General features: G+C 43.4%; 1 protein-coding gene across 3 annotated transcripts; it reads left to right on the plus strand.

Annotated features, from left to right (window-relative positions):
• The first annotated feature begins 478 nt into the window (after positions 1 to 478).
• On the plus strand, positions 479 to 27,366 carry SLBP (stem-loop histone mRNA binding protein). 3 transcript variants are annotated; one of them, XM_085642584.1, is made up of 8 exons: positions 479 to 662; positions 1,968 to 2,099; positions 4,794 to 4,901; positions 13,674 to 13,736; positions 18,272 to 18,403; positions 18,641 to 18,790; positions 18,891 to 19,032; positions 25,915 to 27,366. In XM_085642584.1, the coding sequence occupies exons 1-8, from the start codon at positions 613 to 615 to the stop codon at positions 26,029 to 26,031; spliced, it is 894 nt and encodes a 297-aa protein (XP_085498710.1). In that variant the 5' UTR covers positions 479 to 612; the 3' UTR covers positions 26,032 to 27,366. The 3 variants fall into 3 exon arrangements, with proteins under 3 accessions (XP_085498710.1, XP_085498709.1, XP_085498711.1); XM_085642583.1 differs by having other exon boundaries at positions 486 to 662; positions 4,779 to 4,901; XM_085642585.1 differs by lacking the exon at positions 4,794 to 4,901 and having other exon boundaries at positions 504 to 662.
• Positions 27,367 to 27,973: the final 607 nt, after the last annotated feature.

Here is a 27,973-nt window from a genome sequence, read left to right on the forward strand (position 1 = left end):
TGAGATTCCAGTCCTGTCATAGAATTGACAGCTGGTTCTCTAGTGCGTAAATGGAGTGTAAACAGCCTTGTAATGGGTGTGGGTCGGTAAAGCTTTCGATTTCAACAGGACTGCTGCGCGCACGGCTTCTCGTGAATGAGCACGCAGCTGTCGCAGCAGTGCTTCGCTTTTGTTCTAGCTTCCTAGGGAAGTAGCGTCCACTCTTCCGATTTAACCAATCACAAAGTGCCAAACACAGACGTCACTAACGTGTTCCACTCAGTGCTGTGCAGGGGGGTATTGGTGTAGTTTGTTAAAATTGTATTGGATTGTTTCTATCCTTAAGAGTCATACTTCGACATAGCGTTTTATGTACTTTTTACATAGAAAATAAAATGCACGATAATCGGATTAAGTGGCCATTTTCAAAAGCTGGAGACTCGCTTCACTTCTTGCTCCCCTAAACTGGTAGAATGGTCTAATCCCGAGAGTGCGCCTTGCATTACATTTTGGAGCTTTTCTGGCGGGTAGTTCCACTGGAGTGAAAGCGGGGAGAGCGGAAAGCTGAGAACACGGAACGTCACTGAGCATACATCAGCGTAAACAAAGCGTCAGAACCCGGTGCCTCCCGCCATGGCCTTCCAACAGCGGCTCGGCGTTAGCCCCCGCGATAAGGAGAGCAGGTAAGGAAGGATAACGCTCCACTCCATGAGAGACAAGGGTACTTGTGCCCTACTTTATCTCCTTGCACCGGGGTGTGTTGCTTGGGAGGTTTAAGTCAGTTCAGTGCATATGCCTGTGGGTAATGTTCTGATTCAGTAATGGACGTTGTCTTATAATTTCTTTTTGAGTAGCTTTTATCACATTGTGTTGATTCTAGGGTTCAGTTTGGCGGAGAGTTGGGATTGAAACTTCGAGGAGGCAAAGTGGTTTTCCTGGTTTGTTCAAGAACATGACCACTGCTTTCTCACGGAAGAAGAGGCGCTTGATTATTACGCCAAAGGAGGGTTTGGTGGGATATGGGTTTAATTTCACTTTTCCCATTTGTGACTAGGGTATTCCAGTTGGGTACTACTCCGTTATACATCCATGCGTACAGTCATAAAAGGCAAAAAGAAAGGACGGCTGGCGTAGTTGCGCGTGGCAAAAGTAACTGCGAGCTGTAAAATGGTCTTCAGAGATTGAGTTGCTGCCCAGGGAGGGAGGAATGATTGCCCTGGCAGCGTAGGGAGGTTTGTTCATCTTGTGTTTTTCTAGTTTTAAGGGAGGTTTTGATCTGCTTCACCCAGGCTGTTATACTATTAACAATGCTTCCCCACCTTTCATTTCCGAATTCGGGCCGAGTGTAACATTGTAGGTAGAGTGTAACGTGTTTAGATGAAGCCTATGTGGCAAGCAAACGTGGTTTGTATCGTGATGAGATGTGGAGACCCCTCGGGCCTCTATCTTTGAGCAGGTTGTTTGGGGGTTTTGTTTCGACCGCACCTCACACCCTTCCCGGGGCCACCGGGTTTCTAGTTCCTGAATGGATTGATGCTAATGTGATCTGCTGGACCCCGGCTGTTTGCCGCCCTTTTGTTGCTGCGCTGCAGGGTGTGGATGATCCTCTTTCCGGATTCTAAAAATCCGCGCCCTTGAACAGTTTCAAATAAATTGAGTACGTGGGCCTCGGGATCCTTTCAGGTCTACGCGCCAAAACCCAGAACGTTGAACGAGGTAACGATATGTAGTTTTAAAGCACACGTTCACCCTTGGTCTCTATTCAGCCTTGTGAATAGAATATCTGCAAGAAATGTTCTGAAAATACATTTCATTTGAAGGTCTGGACGGTTCCCGCGTTTGGGGGCACAATAAAACAGCGACTTTGCTTTTATTTTTTTTTGCGCCTTGGAGTTGTACTATCCCAACGGAAACACGCTGCATATGCACACTCGTGTGTTACGTTTTCTTGACTTAACCCTTGTAATTATAAACCTTTTTTCTTCCAGGTCTCTCCCACCATCACGTTGGTCTGAAGGTAGAAAACGTTACTCCGATGGCAGGCGAAGAAGAAATGACGATTCCGAAAGATCGGTGTTTGACGACGAAGAAAAGACCGAGGAAAGGCAAAGACCGGACAGGTACGGAGTGTAATTAAATTGTATCGCTGATAGCTGACACTTCCTCAGTTGGTTTAGTACAGCTCTAGAGAAATAGGAGGTGCGCTATATATCCAACATCCTTTATGTCGCAACGATTTGCGCGTATTTAACCTGAACCATGCCGTAGTGCTGAATTGACAAAGTGCTTAATTTGGTAAAGATCAGTGGGTAGGAGGATCAAATTGTGGTATTAGGCAATGATGTCCAACAGCAACTCGTCGTCGTAAACCAGCGGCAAAGCCAGCGGATCTTGCGTGAATGTGCTAAAACATGCTTGCATTTATTGCATGAAACACTGGAATGTTGGGAGGGTGCTTGCAGCAAGTCAAAAATATATGTATACACATAAGCACCTCCCATATACCAACGCTAAATGCACTCTGGCTAATCAAAGCTCCGTTAAGCTATCCCTTTGTCTTGGATTATCGCAAATCAACAAACATCAATGCATATTTGTTATTTTTGTTATGTTTCTCAATCCTCTTTTTTGGGGGGGAATGCGTTTTTAGATAATAACCCTATAGACTTTATCCTTTTTTCATTTGTGCAATACAAAACGTGAATAAAGCAACATTGATATGACCTTATTTGATATACTAATTTAAACAATTGCTGCAATACATACATAACAAACTTAGATTTGTCCCCTTACCATAATCACATTTACACTCACCTCTTATAGTCATCGTAATGATTGTATGAGATGAATTGATGTTTTTGTTGATTATTTGCGATAATCTAAAACAAAGGGATAGCCCAACGGAGCTTTAATTAGCCAGAGTACATTTGTTGGTCGAGTGGGAGTTGCTTTTGTGTATACATATACTTGTTTTTCCCCCTTTTTCTCACAGACCTCCAAATTAAAAAAAAATAATGGATACCTTTTGTTCTTAGCTTGCAGTAAGTCAAACCATTGGCCATCGCTCAGGATATCATTCTGTTGGCCCACCATGCCACTTCAGTTTAGATCAGGTATATGCAAATCAGTCTCGACTCCACTCCAATAGGAACAGTCCAACCCGAACTGGTTTGCCAGACCCTTTCCGACCTGGAACAGAAGCCACTCAAGACGTTTGTGCCCTTATTGGGGCTGTTTGGTTGGATGTAGCTTGACTTTAGTTGTACAGGAAGCAAGCGACTCGCATCTCGGCATACCCTTGGCTGCTCAGGGCAGTACATCGAGCACATAACACACAATGGGGTGATGCTTGCAATAAGTCTAACCACTGGCTATTGCTTGGGATAACAGTCCAATCCTTGTTCTTTTGCCCACCACGTCACCTCATATTAGATCCTGCAATATGTACATCGGTCTTAACCCTTCTCCAATACAGTCCAGCCCAAACTGCCAGGCCCTCTCCTAACCAGAACCCAAGCAACCTAAGAGTAGTTTCCCTTGAGGAGCAAGGTCAAGACTGATTTGCATATGGTCAGCTACAAAACTGAGGTAGCATGGTGAGAAAAAGAACGATGGGCTGGGATGCTACCCTGGTCGATTACCAATGGTTAGGCAAATTGCAAGCATTCCTTCATCACCTTTTGTGTTAATTCGTTGCATGCTTACATGCTCAGTATTACGTTAATTGGAACACAGTGATGGATGGAATGCATTGACTGTCAGCTGCTGGTAATAACTCATGGCTGCATCCCAGTTTCAGTCTTGCCCCTGCATTAATGGAACACTCCAGCCTGAACTGCCAGGCCCTCCCTAAATAGGAACAGAAGCAATGAGCACAGGATCCAAGCCTGGGCATGTTCGTCACACCTAGTGAAGCAGAAACCAGGTGATAGATGGAATGCTTCACTTAATTTTGCCTACTGGCAATTTCTCGGGCTGCATCCACCATGCCAACTCCTTGCCACACCGATGGACTGATGCAGCCTGAATAATTGCCAGTGGCTGAGATTAATTCAGGCATTTCATCCATCACTTTTTGTATGCCTTAGTGTGTTGCCCTAAGAGGGACAGATATGCTCAGATGTGGAACCTGGGCACAATGTCACTGGAACCAAGCTATACTTGGCACTAATCCAGGTTAACTCATTCCTAAATTGCTTATGTTCTGGTTGAGGGAATACCTGGACTGTTTCCATTGGAGCAGTGTCTAGAATGACTTGCATGTGGCTGCGTCTAAATTGAGGTGGCATGGTACGCAAATTAACAATTGACTTTGATGGGGCCGGAGTAATTTACAAGTGGCTGAGATTAATTTAAACATGCCGTCCATCCCTTTTTGTATACTGTACTATTGAAGCATTTCCTGTCGGCTTAGCCAGTGTTGGGGAAAGGGCCTTTCAAAATAGCTGTGGTGTCTCTCGACCTAAAAAAAGGTGACGCAGTAGAATAAAACCCTGCATTGGTGCCTGCAAAACATGAGATATTGCGACCAGTAATGGTCTATTCTCTTTTGGTTGGCATCAGGTTCTGGATTGTGGCTGGCCGGAAGAGTATGTCGGCAGCATGGTTAGCTGTAGTTGGCGCGAATAGAATAAGCCCATCTTCCAAGTTCGGTTCAGAAGAGGGTTAAAGTTGAGGTAACCTTATTCTGTGTATACTGCAATCCTCTTGGATTTTAAAGGAGTCTCTTTACCCACCTTGTTGAATGTTGCATCGGACGTAGTCTCGGGACACGTAAGATAAAAGTTAACTTTGAGCAGTCTCTTCACCAACAGTTTCACTACACCTGAAGCCCCAAGGCCGATGTCAAGATGTGCAGACTGGGGAAATGCTGTGGAGGAAGAAGAGAACATACGTGCAAGTGTGAATGCCGAAATTGGAAGGTCAGTAAAGAGATGAAAGTAATGGGTCATTTCTGTATGACTGGTCTATTTGTAGGTAATTGTAGTAAATTCTGCGCTACAGGCTAGATCGGATCCTGCCGAGTGTAGCTAACATGGTCCATGTCCGCTTGCACATAAGTAATCGGTTTCGAGATAGTTAGGCTTGGTTGGGTACAAGTATGGCATGCTTTCCAGGATTGTGACCTCCTCTAAAATGTTAGAGGATTGTCTGATTCCTTTTCTGCTGTGCTTTCTAGCATAGTATCTGTCCAGATCCTATTTGGGTCTTGCCTGAGCCAGCGCATGCGTTGCACTGGCGAGACTTTTAGTTAGTGGGCTACAAAAATCCGACCACATGCTTTTGGTGTGGCCTAGAGCTTGCGGTTACGCGCACAGGCGCCATCTGGCTTTCCACTCATCGCTCGCGGGCACCCTTCCAGCTGTTGGAGGGAGATTTTTTTTTAAGGGTCAAGAGGGCAGGGGGCTGAGCACAGGGCTCAGGGAACCTTCACCGTATGATCGATGGAGTGAGTTAAGGACAAAAGGGGCACCTTTAATATGAGCCGGGGTGTCTGGGAACGCTCGCTCTAAAAATGAAGGAAACTGATGTGAGCCATGGAAACTGAGGCTGAAAGGCATAAAAATACAAATATAGTGACCTCGCATGAATCAGAAGGCATTGAACTCGTTTGGAGAGAGACCCTTCAGAAAACCTCACACATTTATAAATGCATTATGAAAAACATAAGTTAAATCAAGGAAAATGTTCTCAGAATGCAAAACACACTTGATCTAAAATACTGAGAATACTCGCGTACCTACTTGAAAGAAAGCAACCTTGCAAATGTAATTCAAGTATGAAATGCTCAATAAGAAAACGCCAATTTCGGGACAAAATAGCATATACAGCAAATATATTGGCAAGTTAAATTGTATCTTAAAAACGAGCTCTTGGGGTGCACCCGCATGCCATATACTAACAGACGGATGGGGTAGTCCGCCTAGGACTGAGCTCCCTTTTTATACATTTTAAGGCTATGAGAAGTGCCTACAGTACCGTCATCTCGCGCCACTTCTACCCACGTCTACAAGTGCATGGTTTGCACATTTTATCAGACGTGTCGTGTCTATCCTACTAAATGCGGAATGTTGACTAGGTGAAAGGTTAGTTATATTCTCAGGCCAAGCGCTTGTCATAAATTGCATAGGGCAAGCAGAAAATGCGTAGTGCAAAGGAATAAAATATACATATATGGATATGTCTGGGTTATTCATCACCCCAGCTTGACGCGGCTGCAGTGGGAACTTCTGTATTTCTCATGTACAGACCCAGGAAGTGATGTGCCATATGTCGACAGAATAGAGAAACGGTGACCTCTGCGCTAGTGAACTTCGCACACAGGTAGTGTGGGGCTCTTTGGTTTGGAGCAGGAGGCCTCGCTGAGTGAGGCTGGCAGTGATTTTGGTCGGACAAGCCTAGGGCCTGCTGTTCAGTAAAATGGGTGCAGAACACTGGTCAACTTAACAAAAGGCCTACAGATCAGGCTGGCAGGGCCTACGTAGGGTTCATGCTTTGCTGAGTGACGTGGATGGCCCAGGGTATTTGTTATATAGTGACACAGGTCCCGCCGTTCAATTTAACATGGCCTACAAATTAGGCTGGCAGGGCAAGGACATGTGTCTCATTCCTCGGGTGTGGACGAAACAGGCCTGGGGTACCCTATGATCAAAAATAAAACCTCACAGCGCGCATTCACTTTTGAGGCGCGTCACTTTCACGGCAGCACAGCCAATGCTTGTTGTAGTATTTCCAGCCGTATATGCTTTAACTTTAATAGGTGCCTTTTCACAACACATGCAGACAGTCTTCGGCAATGGCGCTGTTTTTTTTAGGACTTGTGCCCTAGTTGTACATATGCATTTTGCCCGCCCGGCTTTCTGTAGTCCTCGTCCGCGCATGCCTGCTGGTGACATCTACCATATCACGTGTCTCTGCACGTACCGAACTCCCATTCCGCTTGCCTGCAGTACATCTGTGCGTGTCTCATTGCTGTGTCCTGTTTCTGTGGCCCACTCTTGCCCCTGAAGTCTACTCTCCTCCCTCTTCCCTTCCTGCTGTCTGTGCAGTCTTCTCTGGCCTCCGTACGTACTCTCTCTGTTTATCTCGCTCCCTTTGCTTGTCTTGCTGCAGACCTCTGTGCCTACCTTACAGACGTGAAGAAGGAAGTGCATTAAAGATAGAGGGGAGCAGGAATCGCCAAGTTTGTAGGTGGAGTTTAGCGGTGGGTGAAATAGTGCAATTGTTTCCACGCATTCTAGCCAGGAAATAATGTCACTGACTTCTTCACTTTAGTGACCACACAGTAGGTAACCTGAGAGTAAACATGAAGATAAACAAGCACTGGCATAGCCAATAGGTCTCGCCTTTGGGACCTTATATGTGTGTAGCCATGCAACAGTTGATGATGATGCACCAAGGATATTGTGCTGGATAACTAAACACTTATAAGGTCCCAAAGGCGAGGCCTATTGGCTATGCCAATTTTTTTTTTTTTTTTTTTTTTTGGGCTGGATTTTCTTGTGCCTAAGAATGCACAGTCGGCCAGTGTTGCTTGTCATCTGACCACAGAAACTACCCACATTATCCTCCACCTAGTCAAAGGCCTAGCATCGTTGGCATTTGTAGATCACGGCTGTTTGAAAATGCTCCCATGTTACTGCATACTGCTGGACGTCTTATTTGCACCAATTCAATATGATGGTATGCTTTTTTGCTCTTGATTTTACCATCAACTTTTGCCTAATCATTCTCTTGAAGGTCCACACTACTTGCTTGCTTACTTCAACCCCACATTCCTTACACAACAAGCAGTGATGACTCCATGTTAATATTTTTGGGGTGGTGTTAGGCCGACCTTCATTAAGCTGCAGCGTATTATTATTTTTTTTTCCTCCTTCAGTTGACTAATGTACTAGTCTTGCACACCAAATTACTTTCCTAGTTCTGCACTGCTAGTTGAAAGGGAGCGGGGGATCAAGATTCAGTCCTTCATGCTGCTTGTTATTCCTGTTACTCAGCATGTGCTGTTTTTTTCACCACGGGATCATCTGTGACAAGAGGCTCCTACAAATACCAACAGGGGCTCCCGCTGCGCCAGAGGAGGCCGGGCTGGGCCAGGTCCCTCAGTTAGCTCTATCTGGATCCTGTTTGTTAGTATGAGGAGCACAGAGTGAAAAATCTCCACTTTCATTATCAAGGTACTTTTTATTCTGCTGTTTTTAAACCGTAAAAATCGCGCTAGTGCCCTTCTGTGCTCATTAGCCTAGGTTGAGCCAGTATTTATTGTGCCTCATATAAGGGTACAAAAGGCCCCTGATCTCAACGACTGCAATATGGGCAAAAGGAAAGCGCCTGCCTCTCCAGGGGGTCCCACGGGGGGGGGGGGTTGACCGTCTGGAACAATTGACTCACCTGCAATGTCCTCAAATACCCTGATGGCTACACTAACGGGGAGATGATTTGGTATCAGACTTCCCTCCGCCCGAGAGAAAACGAACAGTTTAATAAGACGAGGAAGTCTCCACGGGCAAAACCCTTATCACCGGTTGGTTCAAATTTTAAACAGGTATTCAATGCTTTATTTGTAGGACTGGAGTCCATGACGAAAGCCCTTTTAGACCCAATAATATCAAAGGTGGAAGAGGTTGAGAAACTAATTCATGTCTCTGTTACATGTGATAAAAGTATTGTGATGTCTGAGCAAAAGTTAGCGGGGTGGTAGAGACTTCGTGGAGTAGTAAAAATGTTATAAATGGCCTGAATATATCCTCTGATATTACTATGGCAAGGAGAGTGGGGTGGATAGGCCATCGAACAAAAAAGGTTGGTGAGGGAGACTGTATAGTTGCTAAGCAGCTAATGGGCTGCGCTTACAAGAGTACATTTTTACACTCTGTCAGTGCACACGCCCTATTAAATGGCAATGGCAGCTTCCTTCAAACCCAGGTAGGTCTGACAACATAACCATTCTACACACAATTGCACCATTGAGTAATCTCTTTCAACCCCTAGCTAGTCCCCAGGGCTTGGGTGAAAACGACTGAGGCGTGAGGACAAAATAAGCCAGGGTATAAATTTAGTCCACATGGCCCAACACAATCTCATTTCTCTAGCCCAGGAACCCGTTGAAATAGTTGACCAATCCCCCTGTACTCTTCCTATCTTGACCCCTTTTTTTGGCTGTTTATGAAAAGGTCCTCTTGTGTAACATAGCAGGACTAAGGTCAAAAAGGTTTAACTTAAATTGGGGAAATGTTCTTTCTACATACCATTTCATTGCCCTTTAACCCCTTCCATGCTCATGACGGAACGGTTCCGTCATGAGCCACGGTTGAGCTGTGCTCATGACGGAACCGTTCCGTCATGAGCCCGCCCGCGCTCGAACCCTTCAGCACCGCGGCGGAATTCGCCCAGCGCTGAAGGGGTTAAGAAAAGTGGGAGGCCAGCAATTGTTTTTATTTAGATGGTTTTCTTTTGTTTTGTAAACACTAGCCCATCAAGTATGGGAAGAGCCAGAAGTGATTTGCTCCTAATGTTTTCACTTAAACTCTTTTGTAAGACTCAAATTTAAATCACACCACGTGTTGGCAGTAGAATTTATCTTTTAAGAATCGTGCAACTTTGTTAGTGGTACATTTTTATAATTCGTTTGAGAGGACAGGAGTTAGAACATTTGTTAGATTTAGAGGAGTTCCTCGAACACTATGAGGAGGGTAAATAATTCTATTGTGATTTGATAATTCATGGGGATTTTAACATTCACCAGGGCTATTCAAATTAAATCATATAGCCAGACCCGGGGGAGTCTCTTTATCTAATCACTTTCCCTCAGGTATCCTTCTGGAAGGCACCCTTTCAGCTCATAATCTATATTGCCTCCAGCAAATAGGCTGGCTTCAGTACCCACTTATATTGGGAATGGAAGGCCCAGTACTATTGACTACATCCTACTGTCTGCTCCACTAGTCTCGACCATTGAGGAATTAACTGTCTCCTGGTCATGTTTTAGTGACCACAACCCCTTTACACTTGTAATCCCATTCTCTGCCATTGAAACTGCGGAGACGATTACTTTTATCACAAATAAAGACTACAGTGCTAAAGACCAATCCTGCAGGCTAAAGTGGGAAAGGATTGTCCCAGATAGCTTCCTGGATCATTTATATATTGCTCGTGCCCCTGAAATTCAATTTTGCCTAGATCTGACTACACATGATAGAACCATCTTGGAAGCCTTTAAGAAATTAACTAAACAAATGTCATCTGACCGTACTGTCACAAGTAGGGTCAGATGCTCGAAGGCTGAAAGATGGTTTGATGGTAAATGTTCAACAACCCATAGGGAGCTTTTACAGGCCCTAAAATCCATACCCGGAGACGAAGCAGAAATTGGGGGTAAAAGAAAGGCTTCTAAATTAGCAGGCGAGAAAAGAAATAAGCAGCATGGAAGGTTCTGGGACAAGCTATTGTGTTGAAAGATGGCTCTAATTTTTGGTCGGTAGTCGTCTTCCACCCCCACCACCTGAGTCTCCAAACTCAAACATTGACTGTTTAATTCCAGCCGACCAATGGGTACTTCATTTCGGCCATATATTCAGTGATATTAACTTAGGAGAAATTGAGGAGCACAGGGAAGGTGAGCAGATTAGCATGTCACTCCATTTTGGAGGAAAGGCTCTGGGCCCTGACTTGGTCCCAGCAGACTTGTACAAGGCTGACCCAAATGTCTGGGCTAGAATTTTAGATCACGTTTTTAGTGCTGCGTGTTCACATGGTTTTCCATAATCCTGGGGAAAAGCAATCATTGTTCCCATTTTTAACAAGCATTTGCATAGCTAATGGCTCTCGCCTTTGGGACCTTATAAGTATTTAGCAGCACATTATCCTAGGTGCTACAACATCTGTTTATTAATGTGGAAACTTTGACACTAATAAGCACATTATAGTACTGCATTGAGAAGTACTTATTTAAAGTGCTATTTTTCTACAACTGCTAGTCTGAACTCTCGTATCTGAAAGTCCTTTATACGTAATAATGAGGAAAAAAGAGACCCCAATTCTCCTTATGCAGTCTGCTTGAGGTGTAACAATCAATCGCAAGTGTCAACTAAGGCACACAAATGCACACCAGCAACTACATTCTCAACAAAAAGTGTCAATTTAACATTCATGTAAAAAGCATTCTAACCCACCACACTTTTGTGTCGATGAAGGTGGTCCCCTAGTTAGGCTGGAGCAATATAAAATAAGTCTATACCTGCAGAATAAATCTGAATTTTCTGCAGAAAGAGCAGGTGCTCTTATAAAAGGTTCCTTGTTGTTAATTATGTGAATTGAAACATGTGCCTCTCTCAGTCCTGCTGGCCTGTTTACCTTCCACCCTCTGGATATGAGGCATCAAGGAGCGAGGCATCTGCTGAGACTGTACTACCCTCAAGCTCCGGGCATACCTTGCCACAGCATTACAAAATGTTTTTAAAAAAATGAAAAGATCTTGGGTTACTGCCTCTTAACTGTCCTTGTATGCGTTGGCCCTCAATGTCTGCGAAAATATCAGGACCTTTTCATATGATGACCCTTCAGGATATTGAGTACATGAACTGGGAGTTTGTCATTACGAACTCTACAGCTCCATGATGGCTTCACTAAAGGCTAAGAAGTTTGGTATCCAACTCAGCACACAAAAAAACCCATACTGATGCCATTATTTAGATTTATTGGAAAATGCAGTTATGGCATTTTAGAGATGCCTCCTGGAAAAACTACCAACTTTGACTGGTCTGTACCAGCCTGACACAGGTATGTTTCTGACCCTCGCCCCTCCCCCAAGGTGGGAGCCATCGGGGCAAAGGCTGCTTGGGGTGGATGTGTTTCATACCTACCTCCAAGCTGGGACAGCTTTCAGGGCAGTGAGCCTCAAAGGCTTCCAGCCCCTTGATATGCTAGCCAGGGCCTCTCTATGCTGTCGAGCCCCAACCCCCCTAAGTTTGCTACTGTTTTCGATTGACAACACCAGCATTTCTCATAATGTAAAGTATTCCTACTGCATTCTAATTAGTATTACTACTCTTGAAACCGTTACCTACAACTGAGTTCCCCTTTCTTTTGTGTAAAAAGTTATTCATTGTTTTTTTTTTATTAGAACCATTAGTCTGGATTCAGTCTTTGTGTGTGTAATCCTATCTTGCTTGAGTGGTGTACAACAAATGCTTAACACAGCCCTCTGAGCCTAACTGCTCGATCACACTACCACAAATAGAGCTTTTAGTATTATCCACTTAAGCAATTGGTGCAGATCTATAAAACAGGAAACCTCATTCACTGTTTAGTATCCCAAAAATCTAAGGGTTCATGGAAGTTAAAAAACGTTAGTACTCCGCCTGCTCCAGTTTGGAATCTTATTGCGGTACTATTTAGGCTTACCCGTCCCCTCCCCTTTGAGTCCTTACACTTGTGAGTACCTTTCATGGAACGTTGCTTTTCTCGTAGCAATTACTTCACTATGGAGAGCTAGTGAAATGTAAGAGCTCGTTTTAAAGGAGCCATTCAAATGCATCAGGACAGAGTAGTTCTAAGATCCAATCCTAAGTTTTGTTATCCTTTCATCTCGAACAATTGAGTTGACTGTCTTCTTTCCCAATTCAGTCAGTAGAAGAAAGAGCACTTCGCACTTTAGATGTAAAGCGAGCATAACTATACTACATTGTCAGACGGAAATAATTTAGGAGTATGCAGCAGTTGATTGTAGCTTTTTCCAATACAAGACCGGGTCGCACAGTACCCAAATTAGGGATTGCTAGAAGGATAGTCTGATGTATTCAAGCTGGTTGTGCAACCACCCAGGAGGCCGTGCCCCCCCCCCCCCCCCCCCCCCCCCCCCTTTGCCGCCAAGGTCAGATTCTTCTCGGTAGAAAGGGGCAGCTATAGTTTTCTTGGGTAACATTCCTATAGCTGATTCTTGCAAAGCAGCTACTTGGTCAACACCACACACATTTGCTTAACATTAGTGTGGATGTCCTTGCAGGCCAGCAGGCACGTGTAGAAGCTGTAATAAAAACATTATTTCAAACCTCTGACACCTAGTGACTAGCCACCACATGGAGAGAACTGCTTAACAGTATGCAGATTATGTGCATGTACAGCCACACAAGTTATGAATGGATTATTTACTTTGTAAGCATATATTCGTGGCATGGTGCTGTTGAATCATGTGCCCACCCACCTCACCAAGTCATTGGTTGTCCCAGATGACTCAGAAAATTCATATATTCACTTAATTTAGATTCACATAGCATGGTCCTCAATGTAGGTTATTTTTAGCTCCACTACACCTGCACCAGATGTAAGAGTACCCGTCTGAAGATCTACCTAATGACCATGTACATTACCACGAAGAGTTGTCGCAGGCTCTTGTGACTCTGAAGACTCTTTAGAAGAAAAACTAAATGTAAATGTCCAAGCCTAACACTAGTTGGCAAGAGTATGCAGAACATGTAAATCTGCAGCACTACATGCAATGAATAGATGCTTACTAGGTAAGTGACAATCCTTTTACACCGGAGTCTTTGTTACAGGTAGGGGGATGGATTAATCTGCTGTGGTAAATGTGTAGTAACCATAAAGCGCTGCACTGTTTATTGGCTGTGGGTGCAATGTGATAAACTTAGTGTAATTACTGTTTCTAAGCCATTTCAATACTTTACTTCTTCCAGGTACAAAAGAAAACTCTTGATCAATGATTTTGTTGGACGGGAAAGAAGAAGTTCGTCTGGCAGGTAAATGTTGTCTTTGACCGTTTTTAGTGTGGCTATAGTTAAGTAATTGCTAGGTATTTGAGGATGCCTTCAAACTTGTCTGCTCCTATTGAATATCTAATTTGGATGAATGAGACTTTCCTCACGAACAATGTCTTTATATTCTAGGTCATATTGACTGTAGTCTTTAATCCCTTTCTGTGCCATGGTATATAAATTCTACAGTGTTAATATTGGTTTGATCGTTGAGTCTTTTTCGTAATTTTTCTCAAGTAGGGTTTGCTTTTAAGGACTCTGGTCTACAAATCACTTGCCTTTCACACCGATTACCTCTCTTTTTAGTGTTGCAGCTAAGATGAGTCTTGCACAAGCTCGCTTGTTACAGAATCCACACCAGTTTTCTTGATTTAAAAAATCTATAGTTAAGTCAGTGCTTTGCCCTAATAGGCAAACAGCAGCAAGACCCCAGCAGTCGAAGTGTTGTATGCTTAGACAAGTGGCAACTCCTTTAACTCGCTGAAGCTTGGTTGATTGTCCACAAGAAACTCGGACCTCTTAATGTAATCCGTTCATGTTGCACAACCATAGACCACTTAAAAACCTATTTCTTTCAACTCATCCGATAAATGTAAATTATATGGACGCTCCCTGGCAAGAGGCGTTGAGCATAGAAACAAAACACTTTGTCTTATGAAAAGTTTTTTATATAACATTGAGTACATAATGGTGCAAATACCATATCATACTCTAAATAGAACAAGGAATACAAAAAACTGTGCTTTGTTTATTGAATATCCGATATACCACACTTTTTATACTGCACTGTTTTAGCCACAGTAGCCATTTGTTCCTTTTCAGCATGTGAATAAACTGTTTTGTGGTTACACCACTTTATCCACCTATTATGTGTAATCCATTAGTCATATGCCATTTAAACACCTTTATAGTGAATGTTTTGTGCCAACCTTTTGCTGGCGAGTTTTCAGATCTGTTAGATTTATTGGCAGTATTAAAAGAAATTTATAAGTAGTCGTGTCCTACAAGTGGTGGTTCCAGTCTAATTAGCTGTTCCAATTATTTTATTGCTCATAATTTGAGTCCATGGTCTTACAGTGCCACTCTTGCAGACTTGCGGACTCCCTCAATTCTTATAGCAATCAAATAAGGGGTGATTAGCAGCAGAGGGGGGGCCTCAAATGTTTTGCTCCCCTGAAGTGTTTGGTGGGATTCATCCCCCAGATTGCAGCCTGTTTGCGAGCCCGTCCCCTCACAAAATGCTCAAAAGCGCACCGCGAGTCCCGCAGCTTAGGTTGTTGGCCTTTTGCACACAAGTCTCTGGCAGAGTGATTTTTATCTTCTTGTGCCCACCCAGTAATATTACTGTCAGGCGTCGGAGCTACATAGAGCTGGGGTTTTATAACTGTTGCCTCTTCTCCTAGTTGTTCTGGTTTCCAAGCTGCGAAGTAATTTACCTGTTTGTGACCTTATGGGTAAGCGCAATTGCCAAGGGAGGGTTCACTTAACTCTGCAGTCTCAAATTCACCTCGATCCATGTGATGTTGCAGGAACCCATTGTCTAACGATCCATATTGCGTAATGCTGGGGATACAGTCTACTCCCTTATGTAGCCCCGACAAGTCTGCCTGTGGGAACAAAGCTGTCCAGGTTTACCAACGAGCCGAAGACTCATGAAGGGACCCAGCCATTGACTGACTGTCCCCAAACCAAGGGAAGGCCTGCTAAGCCCACGCTGGTTGTGTAAAAAAAAAAAAATACACCAAAAGCTTAAAGGTCCAAGTGAAGTTACTGCTGATCCCTACAAGTGTTTGCAACAGGCATATAAGGGACATTTTAGAGAAATTTAAAACCATTCTCCACGAAGAACTGAGCCTATTCATTGCTCTTTTGGACAAGTTTGGTCAACTCTGCAGGGAGGTTTATTGTAAGGTGCATGTGGGGACCAAATGGCAGAGAGGATGCAAAATGTCAAACAGCTGGTTGCCCTGGATAATACTTCACAGGCTTGCATAGCTAACCATGAAGGTCAATAGTGCAACTACAAAAGGACTGGTGGGGGGCAAGTGGAGTGTGTTTGAGGGATCGTCTGCCAGTAGGTGCTGGTGGGAGTAGTTAAACGAGAGGTCGAAGGTGATCAGACGGAGGATCCTAAGGTGGATTTAATGAAACCATGAATTATTATCCTGCTCTTGTCCCTATGTTCTGATTTTTACTATGGTCCCTGAGCTGATGGCAAACCTGAGAGGTCCCAAGAGCACCCAACCAACAAATTATTGATTTATTTTTATTTATATATATATTCTATCCCCATGACTGGGAAGATGATATTCTCCTGACATGTAGGGTGAGCTAGATTTTGAAGGGTCCTAAAGACAGGCCTGGGGATTATATTGTTATCAATTTTAGGAATCCAAAATTGGTTTACTATCTTTTTTTGGGTGACCTATCCATGTAGCACCAGGGTTCAGCCATATCGCTCCTTCCACTTAGTCGTTTCTATAGACCACCCCAAGGTGAACCATGCCAACATCCTCTGGATTTTCAAAATCCTATCCCCAAGCTGGTTGGCCATTCCAATCAGATGCATCACTCCCTCTTGTGCAATACCTGATCTAAGGAGGAAGTCGGGCCCCCCCGGCTTTTTGGACTTTACCAAGACAGCTATTGCTGGTGGGAGGGGTAGACCGTCAGGGGGGGGAGGGGGGGGGGGCGTTACTACATGGGCAGCCATCTGGGCTGCAAGGCCAAGGTGGTTGAGCGTGCCGCATGACATTTTGTGTTGTACTACATTTTTCCTCTAAAGTAGTTGTAGCTCTGGTCAATGTTTATTCAAGAACTATGGGCATTGATCATGCATCCCCTGTAGTGGAACAACTATCTACCTTTCTATTGTCTATCCCCGAGAGTACACTTAAGGTATTTTAGGGCGATTGTAACTTTCAGTTTGAGCCTTTGGGCATTGGACATGGCGATACTCTAGGTGACTAGGATAGGCCGTGGGCTATTCCAGTATTGACTATAGCCCTCATTCAGAAATGGTCTCCTCTGGCTCTTCAAATTAATGCGTTTACCCTGAACCATTGTTTGTGGGCCTATAATGGCTGAACAAAGTCAGACGGGGGTGAGTACATATAATCGGGTAGGATCTTCGTCTGTAATTGATTGATGTTGTGGCCCTCTGTTTTAAATTTTGACCCTGCCCAGGCATGACCGCCATCCCAATGTTTTGTGTCTCGACTTTGCTCAACCGCTCCTACCAAGTAGAGCTATGTGTTCCGACCAGCTGGATGGTAGAATAAGCTTGTCTACATTCAGGTGTAGAATACACTAGACCAACATGCAGCAGACTCTTGATTTAACCAGTGGCTTGTATGAGGTGGTGGGCAACCCCCCCACCCCCTTCCTTTTGGTTGAGAATCCAAGCTTGCCGCACTAGTCTGCATCGAGGTCCCCCACAGAAGCTGGCTAGGTTCCAGTGTTTGCTGTGAGGTAGGACAGTATATTTCTCGCTTGTGAACGATATCAACTGCATATCCTACACCACGTTTCAGAAACTTATACGCTGCTGTGAAGTATGAAAACATTTCCATCCTGTTGCTGCAAGAAAGCACAAAATGAAGTTGTGCACAAAATGGGAGTCTATGGTCCCCATATTACTCATTGTATTACAGATGTGTAGGAATCTGGGGATTTCTTATTGCCAAACGGCCCTCAGAATTCTGTAATATGATACGCAGCAACCTATTGTTTTGGCTGTTTCAGGGTATTTGTTTGCTGTCTGTACGGAAATGGTTTATATGGGCATATTTTTATATGGCCTTGAGTGGGAGATTTTATTTGTTTTTCCTCCTCTGGCAATACGTGGCAACTTGGGAAATATTGTTCATAAAGGTTGTCATGAATTCCTCCTTGGCACTATTGGTAATTTTGAACCAAAGCTGAATGCAACAGTCTATATCCGTTACGGTGTAAAAACCTGTAATTTCCTAATTCCTATGTAAAGTAGATGCTAAGGTTTTTTGATTCTATATTTTTCTGCTAAATCTAGTCAGAGCAGTTTTTAGCACCTATCCTAGGTTAATCTGTTTAGCAAGACAGAACCCTGCAGAGAATCGCTTCTAAGTCTTAAATACATATTGAAGATTTTTATTCTATAGGATTATGGTGTTCTACGGGGTGGTGTTAGTATTTTATCCTGTCCTAGATCCATTTTGTATATGTTTTACTCCAATGTTTGCTATATAACATGTTGTATTCCAGTGAGGAGTTTTTTTTTCAAAATAAATGTAAGGGCTATCAATACATTTTATATTACGGCTAGCTGTTTTAACAGATGTTTAACGTGCATTTTAATTTGTTGCTGGTTGTTTCTATGTATGTTTATGGTCTTTGTAACCGAACAAAAGATGATAAATGAAATGAGGTTTGCGCTACCTTGTAATCAATGCTCTAATGTGAATTGATAAGCATTTGACAAAAGCATTTTAACTGCTTATGCCTAGTTATGCAGAGTCATCTAATTGGTGTTTCCTATTTAGTTCGGATTCCAAAGAGTCTTCTGTGACGGCAGAGTTTGAAACGGATGTAAATGTTTTAATTCGAAGGCAGAAACAAATCAACTATGGAAAGAACACTATTGCCTACGACAGATATTGCAAAGAAGTTCCTAGGTATTGTCATGTCTTAATAATGGCATATTATCTCCATGCTCCATGGTTTCTTCTCATCTTGATCTTAATAGTTGCTTAACTATCCTGAACTAGTTGGTCTTTCTACTTTTTTAAAGTCTTCCGCAAATGTAAATATCTGACTTGATGTTTGTTCTTGTTGTGGTTATTGGTTGACTCTTCATGGAGATGGTTTATATTTAGTAAAAATCACTGGCAATTTATTTACTCTGTTGAAAGGCTTCTTCGAAACCCTGCAGTCCATCCAAGAACTCCAAACAAATATAAGAAGTACAGTCGCAGGTCCTGGGATCAACAGATCAAACTTTGGAAGATAGCTTTGCATGCTTGGGATCCTCCTACTGAAGAAGGAAGTGATATGCAGGACATGTATGTATTTGAATAAGATGCTTATGGACGAAGACTAAATTATTTTATTTTTTAGTCCAAGCAATTTGGTACATTGTTTGTTTTTTTCTGATTTTTACAGGAGAGTGGTCCTTGATGAGCTGGAGACTGAATCAGTAAATAGTGGTTCTACAGAGTCTATGTTGTGCAGTCAGGAAGATAAACCCACCATGTGTGGTCAGGGGGATGATGCAGAGGACGAACCTACTTTATGCATTCAGGATGTAAGTTGAAGATTAGATCCTATAGTAATCCATATATACCCTTTTTGCATAATTGAAACACTCTTGTTCTGGAATTAATGTTTTGTATACTTATTTAAGGTCAAGAAGGGGGTGCCGTTGAATGTTGTTTATCTCATTCCTTTAATGCAAGTGTCGAAGGCTACTGCCCATGAATTGTAACTATTTTGAGCCTGAGCGATCGACTGTTGTGGTGCTTCTATTAGGAATGACCCTGTTCAGGGGGAGGGTGTAAGGTTATTAAATGTGGTTTTGCCAGTTGTAGTCTTACTAGCCAGTAGGTGATTAAAAATCTTCGGCACACACGGCGGGATATAAACCTCTTTTAATCCAGAGAGTCCTTGATGGGTTTGGCTGCCATGGTTTCTCTAGCTGTGACTTAAGGTTGACATTGAGACTGCATTGTGAGGATGGCCCGAACTAGTGGTCTTTTAGTCACAAGCCCCAGAGTTTCAAAGCCTCTTCTCTCAAGTGCTTGGTCCCACTCCCACGTGTGCAGCGATCTGACTTCCATGTATGTCTGCACCAGCTGATGTGGGTAAATGCCCACCCCAGAACTCGCTCAGTGTTTGGCCCCAAGCACCAGCAGTGGGAACATAGGCCAATCTGATGAGCTGATCCGTGTGACAGGATGTCAGCCCTGACCAAGCCACGGGCCCATGCCTAGTTGGGACCGGGCTTCGAGTTTGGTGCAGCAGGAACCATTAATAGTACCCATAGTCATAGTCCATACACCCTTACAGTGCTGGCACCTATGCATGCTACATTTGTGATGAACCAGTATCGTTGTGAATAGTAGGATTGAGCTGGGCTTGAGTGGCTCCCAGTCAGTGGTATCTATCTGAGCCCTGAGACTCAGGTTTATTTATTTTTTTTTGTTACCCAGTCTGCTGCTGGTTTTAGTCAGCCCAGCTGCAGATTACCAGCAGTTGACAGGTGCACGTTTGGCAAAAAGGAAAAAGTTGCTCCTGAAAATGGCAGGTCCAAGTGTAATGGCGCACCATGTGGACTATTTACCTTGCTACAGTATCGTATTTTACCTTTAAATTTCTGTCCAGCTGGAATGATCTTTCAATAACAGTTAATGCAAAACCTAGAAAAGATTGGCCCAGGCAATGGGTCTATCCTTGGTGACCTATTGGCTTTGTCAAAGCTGGACAGCATTGGCAAAATTATTTTCCCTGAAGTACTTGTGAAAAAAGGTGTTGCAGCCTTACACATGTGGCTGTGTTCTACAGTGGGAGCTTGTATGCATAATGCCACAACAATTGAGTGATGTAGATGCCATTTTATTATTTTTTTATCCAAGAATTAATTTTCACTTTTGCAAATGCAGATTTGAGAGAGAGTAGCCTGGCAGCAAATGGGAGCTGCCAGGTCTTTCAGATAAATAAAAATTTGTATTTTGGGGAATGCAAGGAGTGAGAAGGCAACAAAAGAGCGATTTTGGGGGGGGGGCACCAGGAAGTGGGTGGAAGATAAGCAGACGTTTGGTGTTCAATAGAACATAGAGAATAAAGCTAGGGCAGGGAGCAGCACAACATATCTTTTTTTTTTTGGGGGGGGGTGGGGAGAAATGAGCAGCACACTCGTATAGTACCTAAATAAAAGTAGTTATGTGATCGGTAAAAGGTTGTCAGCCTATCAAACATGTTGAAGGTTATATGCAAGAGCAAACGCAACAAGAGGAAGGCAAGCCTTTAAATAAGAAGCAAGCAAATGAGTGACAGACAACCAATAGTAAGCTATAGGTAGGCTAGAAGTCCACCACAAGTTTTTGGTGTAGTCCACAAGATGCTTTCAACTGCAGACTGCTAAAAGCAGTTTGTCTTTGTATATGGCAAAATACTTAATGTTGTGACCCCTCCAACTCAGCTTTACTCATCCCATACCTCCTACTGCTATGATTCACCCCTCCCCCCAAAAATACACTTTCTAGACACTTCCCTCTTCTATCTTTCCATTATCCTTTTCAAACCAAGTAACAAACTCATGTCCACCGAATTCCCTATACTAATTCCCCACTAATCCTGTTTGGGTTCTGGAGTTGTGTGATACCTGCCAGAAAGCACTTTGACATCTCATCAGAGGTAGCAAGGCTATATAAATGCAAACCATTCCTTGTATCCTTCCAGCATCCTTTTTCAATCCAAATAACCAACTCGCATGTCCACCGCCTAAATTAATTTATCTCCCTATACTAAATAACCATAAAATCCTCTATGGGTTCCGGAGTAGCGTGCTACTCCCCGAAAAGCGTTCAACGTTTTGTCAGGGATAGTAAGCACTTTATAAATACAATTACAATATAAGGTAATATCTTATGCATTTCACTAAAGGAAAGACCCACCCAAATAGGCAATAGAAAAGTGAGCCGAAGGCACTCCTTTGTTCTAATCCAAGATGTTTGACAGTACATCATGCCACTTACTGAATATGAGTTAAAGTTGGTGGCTGAAAGAGGTGGAACTATAGCGCATTGCAATGTATATGTAAAATACCATCTCTTTGCCATGAATGGCTTAAGCACCATTTGCAATGCAACCTAAAAATGGGGGTCTCTGAAGTCCAGCTGGAAACTTAATATTAATCTTTGGTAATAGGTTTGTACATTACGCATGTAGAACCCTAACTCGTATTAAACCTTTCACAATGGTTTACTGGCCCATTAACTTGCACAGTGAATGCATGTTCGTTTTCTCAGGAAATCTAACACAAACATTTATCATTGGTTCAAGATTATATATAATTATATGGCAGTCTTTCGTTTTTAGATGTCTCACGGGGACTTGTTTCACACATGCTACTAAAGCCCTGCACTCAATATCGCTTTATGCTCCGAGAAGAAACCTGCATAAAACTGAACCTGCCCCTGGAATTGTAACCAAGTTCTGGGCATTTGTGGATTGGTCCTAGTGTGTATCAATTTTCATTTTTTTAAATATGCATTTTATTGTGGAAGGAACTTAAGTAAGCCATTCAACTCCGTTGTAGATACAATTCTTGTCAATCAGTATTCGTATAGCGTCGCACTGTCACCCCAAGGGCACTGACAATGGCGAATATCTATCAAAGCCAGGTCTGGAGTCTTTCTGAAGTTTGCTAGGGATGATGCTGCTCGGAGATGGCAGTCTTTGCAGGTTTTGACGGTGATGTTGGAGAAGTGTCGCCTGCTTACGGCTGCAATAGGTGAGGGAGAGTCGGGAGGGTTGATGGAATTTCGGGCTAGTTGATGTAGGATGGTCCTTGATCATGGAGGGCTTTGTAGGAGAGTGCGAGGATTTTTAACTGGTATGTCTTCGAGATGGGGATCCAGTGAAGGTTTCTGAGGTGATGGGTGATGTGTAATCGTTTGGGAAGGTCCAGGATGAGTCTGGCTGCTGAGTTCTGTATGACTATGACCTGGAGTCTTTGGAGGAGCTCGATAGAGATGCCAGCATAGAGGGCTTTGCCGTGGTTGAGGCGGCTGGTGACTTGGGCCTGGGTGACTGTCTTTCTGGTGTTGATGGAGATCCATCTGAAGATTCTGCAGAGCATGCTAAGAGTGGAAGCAGGAGACGGTGACTGCGTTGACTTGTCATCTCATGGTCAGTTGCCTGTCGAGGATGATCCCTAGACTGCATGAATGGTCTGTTGGTGTTTGAGTTGGCCTTAGTCCAGCTGGCCACCAACTATGGTCCCAGGTGTTCCTGAAGATCAGTACGTTTGTCTTGTCTCATCCAGTTAGCTACTTTGGTCATGGCGTTGGAGAAGTTGGCTTTGGTGTTGGTGGAGTCCTCTGTGTGAGAGGATAAGTCTACATAGGAGAATATGTTGATGCTGTGGGATCTGACGACATCTGCGAGGGGGGGTCATGTATGAGTTGAAAAAGGTGTGATCTTTGTGGTACTCCTCATATGTTTATGGGTGCGGAGATGAAAGGAGCTGGCTGGATACTCTGGGTGCACCCTGTAAGGAAGGAGGCGATTCACTTAAGGGCGTCTTGCTGCATTCCTGTTAATGAGGGTGTTGTGGGAGACTGTGTTTAGCGCTGCGGTGAGGCCGAGGAGAATCCGGGCCACAGTTACTCCATGGTAGAGGAGAGTTCTAATGCAGTCTGGCAGCAATCGGTGCCGTCTCTGTGCTGTTTTCGGCTTCTGATTGTGAGGCATCCAGTAGGTGGTCAAGTTCCAGGAATCCAGTGATATGTTGGTTGATGGCTTTCTTGAGTACTTTACCGAGTAGGGGACCAGAGAGATTGGGCAGTTTTTGACATCACTATGGTTGGCGTAGGGTTTCTTAGGAGTCGTCTGACTTCTGCGTGTTTCCATCTGCCCGGGAAGGTTGCTGTGTCGATGGAGGGTTGAGGATATTGAGTTCCATGCTGATTGGGTTGATTCTGAGGTTGAGGTGTTTGGGGCAGTGGTCGGGTGCATCCCGGAGTGGATGGAAGACATGATGGCTGTGATGGTTTGGGTGGTGAGTGGAGACCAAGTGGTGATTGTTTGGTTGGTGTTTGCTGGTGGGTAGAGGTGGCTGAAGTTGTAGTTGTCGGCAGTCCTGTTGTGGAATTAGACTGAGCGGGTGTCGCAGAGTTCTTGGGAGGGGTGGATGGTGTTCTGTTGCTGTTAGGTTGGTGAATTCCTTGACTATTTTGAAGAGTTCCTAGTGTGGTTTGCCGCAGTGTTGATGGCTGCTTTCTTAGCTTCCTTGATGTGCTGCTGATGTATGCAGAGGGCTGTTTTGTGGGTGGCTGTGTTAGTGGGGTTTTTTGTGGTGTGCCATCACACCTTCAGTTGGTAGCAGTTGTGTTTGGTAGTCCTGAGCTCTGTGGTGTACCAACTGGCTTGTTTTGAGATTCTGTTAGCTTTTGCAGGTTTCAGAGGGGTAACTCTGTTGGTGCAGTCAGTGATCCAGGTGGAGAAGTTCTGAACAGCCTGGTCGAGGTCTGCTGAGGTATTGGGTGGTGGTGAGGGCGTGAGTCCATTGAGCTTCGGTGACCTTGCTCCAGCTATGGTGGGAAAGGATGTGATGGTGTGCAGGGAGTCTTTAATGGTGAAGTGTACAATGGCATGGTCAGACCAGGAGAGTTCTGTGGTGTGGCAGAATTGGTTTCTGTCGTTTGGAAGTAAAAATGGGTTCAAGTGTGTGTCTGGCCTTGTGTGTAGGTTCGGTGACCAGCTGGGTGAGGCCAATGTTCAGGTTCTCCAGGAGAGTGATGGAGTTGGGATCTTCCATGTGCATGTTGAGCTAGCTGAGTCAGAAGTAGTGATGGGAGTTGAAGGCCAGGGGGCGATGCAGTTGGAGATGGCGTCGCAGAAAGTTGGTTGGGGTCCCGGGGAGGAAGTTCAGTAGGCAAGTCTCTTATTGTGGCCTTTGTATCTGTCTAGTAAGAAGTTGATAGCGTTCGGCTTGGGGTCGTTGATGGTGCATCTGATTGTTTCCTTGACGATGATGCCTCCCCTTTCGTTGGTACGGTCTAGGTGTAACATCTAGTAGCCTTCGGGAGTGGTGATGCCAGGGTTTGAGGAGAGGTTGAGCAACATTTCTGTAATGAAGGCAACGCCATTAGAGAGGTTGTTGATGGAGTTCCAGATTTCTGTGGTGTGCTTGCAGAGGGTGCAAGATGCATTGGAGCCGTTCTGGGATGTTCATGATCTTCTGGGCGGAAGAGGCATGGGATTGTTCGTGGGTTGTTGCAGGAGACGTGGCAGTGTCAGCAGGTAGAGTCCTTTGGTTGATTGTTGTGTGGAGGTGAAGCAGCAGTCTCTTCAGTGTCCAGAGTTTAGCCCTAGGAGTTCCATGGCGGTATATCAGCAAGAGGGCGACAGATCTGGGTGCAGTCCAAGCGAGACTGGCTTGTCTTTAGTATGTTGGTGGTGCAGCCTCCATTTGTAGTCCCGGAGGGGCTGGTGGGGAAACTGGCATTGTGAAGGGCGGCAGCTGGCGGGAAACAGGAATGGTAGTGACTGCAAGCGAGTCGCTTGGGGCAAAGTCCCAAAACGGAACAAAATCGAGTAAACCTGGGCACTAGTAAAATAAATAAGCAAATATGGGCACAAAATAGGGGCACAGGTAAAAGGGTGACATCGAACGTCACGCAAACAAGACTACAAGTAGCAGTCCCCTGGGCCGAACTGGCATCCTCCGACTCAGGCTGCCAAGTCCGGAGAGCGGCGCACTGAACCAGTCTTCGAGGCTTTTAATAATTCATATTTATTATTATTCCCTTGTGTACTGAATTGTGTAAATCAGATTTGATTTTTATATGCATCAGTTTTTTAGGCTATTCTCCAGTTGCCTAGGATTAAGTTGATCTCTGCTTGTCCAGCAGTGTCTCCATGCTTAAAACGCTTTAATAAATTGTTTTATTGGATTTGAATGTAATTTCTATAACCTCTTAACCTACAAATGTTTTCCTGTGCCAAATTCCTTATGCTGTATTTTCTCTTTGAAATACATTTTAAGGTTGGTTCCAGGTATACTTTTTTTCTTAGTTAACACATTCATGTTTTGGTGGTTAAGTTAGTTCAATTTGTCACCATATGCGTGGTTTATATTTTTCACTTAATTGAGCTTCTATGTTCTGGCAGCAACACAATGTACTTTACATTTCCTTATACCTGCTTTATTCCTCAAGTTTAATATAAATTGACAACACTACTTTCCACATTTACCCTACTTCGTGGATTTAGCCTCTTAAAATACTTTTTTAGTCAAGATGCTACAAAGGGTAATGTTGAAATTTGAGATTCTCCTGGACTACGACACCTCTGTTCTAAATTCTAAGGTTATATACTGCAGCCACTGAATATAGTATGAGTTTTTCTTTTTTTGTGTTTGCCACCCATGTGTTATGCTAAACTGTTCACTTGTGCTTCTTAGGATGCATATTCTGGAACTCCTACAAAGGTTCGGCGTATTGACTATCAAGATGGAGCAGAGTTTGAACTGGATAAATGTTTGCAAGAGACAGTTGAAAATTCAAAATGGCTAAGCTAGTCTTCAAGATGGGTGGATGGACTGTTTCAAAGCCAATGCTGTCCCATGTAAAAAAGGATCCCAGTTTGATTCGATGAAGAACCTTCTGTCTAAACCGCAGTGTACATTATTTTTAAGTGTGCTTTTTATAGGTTTTATATTGGTAGGGAACTTCATCCAGCAGCGTACAATGCCGGAGAAACATTCAGCTCTTATTCGACCATTTGAGGAGCACGTGCTGCAAGAACCTCTCAGCAAATAAATTTGAATTCTTATGAAAGTGTTAAACAGTGCTGTAATTATTCCTAATATCTTCATCACGACACAGGCCAACTGTACAATTTTGAAACTTTTTTGTTCACTCTTGTTTTCACATGTTTTGTCGTGGCCCACTCCAGTAATTGTTGGAATACGTGGTTTCTGACCGTGCAGTGGGTATACCATGCAGTTACATTGTGCCCTAAACACACTAATCTGCATTTGCTATTCTACCCGTGGAAGAACTGTGCCACCATTGTAGTACCCCTGCATACCTACGTTAGACATGTAAACGAGGAACAATACAAGTTAAAAGTGCGGCTTCTTACTATATTTAACATTGTTTCTTAAAATTATTTGGTGAAGGTTTGAGTTGCACTGGGTTAAGCCATGGGTAGGTGCAGTTGTAGTTACAGGTTTGAAATGCTGGAAAAATTTACATCTATGTAGGGACTGTTGTGCAGAATTCATAACTGTAGTTAGGCTCTTAGTTTTATCAGTGGAGCTACTGCGATCTACATTTTTATATGTTGAGGTTAAAACATGTCTGTCATTTACTACTTCATCCTTGTGCTATCTTAAATGGGGATGTATTGTGGTCACGTCCTAGCACAGTTAAATTGGTTGTACATTCTTAACCAGAAAAACATTTACCTACAATGTTAATCGCAACCATTTCTACTCTTGGAAATGTGAACAAGTGTAAGACAAATGAGAGCATGAATGCTCCCGCATTTCTTTTTAAACAGGTGTGTGCCCTCTTGCTACAGTTATAAAACTGCCTGCAGTGTCAATTTGCCTATTTCAGCAGTAACTGGAATGTTACCAAAAATTCTTTTGTTTCAAAGTTACTATTTAGCCTGTTTGCACCAATGTGAAATTGCAGCTTGATTGTGCAGATTGCAAGCAACCGATCATAAGCGGCCTCTCAACTAAAGAACAACTTGCATGTGGAAGTTATTCACTTATGCTCTTAATGTAAAATTGTTGTAAATGTAGCATTGTACAGACTTGAAATGCAATTTGTAAAACTTATTTTCATATTTGTTTCCACTTCATCTGTATGAGACAATGTTGATAAATAAAACGAATACTTAATGTTGTCTCCTAAATTTGTTGTCTTTAACTTTTGGCACCCTAATGTGTGCTGTGGCTAATAAGCCTAAGTTTTCTAATGGAATGTCAGTAAGCTAGCTGTAGGAGTAGTTTGGCAAGCATTGGTCTTTTATCGATGGAGGTCCTTATCTCATTAATTTGCTTCAGCTTGTAGAGGCACCTGATTCAGCAGGTTGCACTGTGAAATGAAACTTATCAGGAAAGTTTAGTCTGTTGAATTTTATTTTTTTTAAACCACCTACTTGACCTTTATGGAACTACTTTACCAAATTGCCTTTGAGTCTTATCCCGATTGTCCTGCAGTCTCCCAAGTATATTTCTTTGACTGTGCTTTGGCTTATCTCCAAAAAGTAAACTATCCTAATGAAACATGTCTTGATCTCGTCCTCTTCTGGGTGGAGACTCCTTTCCACTGAAACTTAAAAAGAAATCTTTAAGATATGAACGAGTACAGACGATCAAACCAGATTGCTAAGGTGTTTCATGTGAACTCTTTGAATTGTACTGAAGTTGATGAAACTACTGCTATTTCTCTAAAAGAGGGCTCCCCACTGAAAAGTAATTCAGATGTTCTGCCCCTATACCTATT

The sequence above is a fragment of the Triturus cristatus genome, chromosome 2_2, assembly GCF_964204655.1.
Source record: "Triturus cristatus chromosome 2_2, aTriCri1.1, whole genome shotgun sequence".
NCBI lineage: Eukaryota > Metazoa > Chordata > Amphibia > Caudata > Salamandridae > Triturus > Triturus cristatus.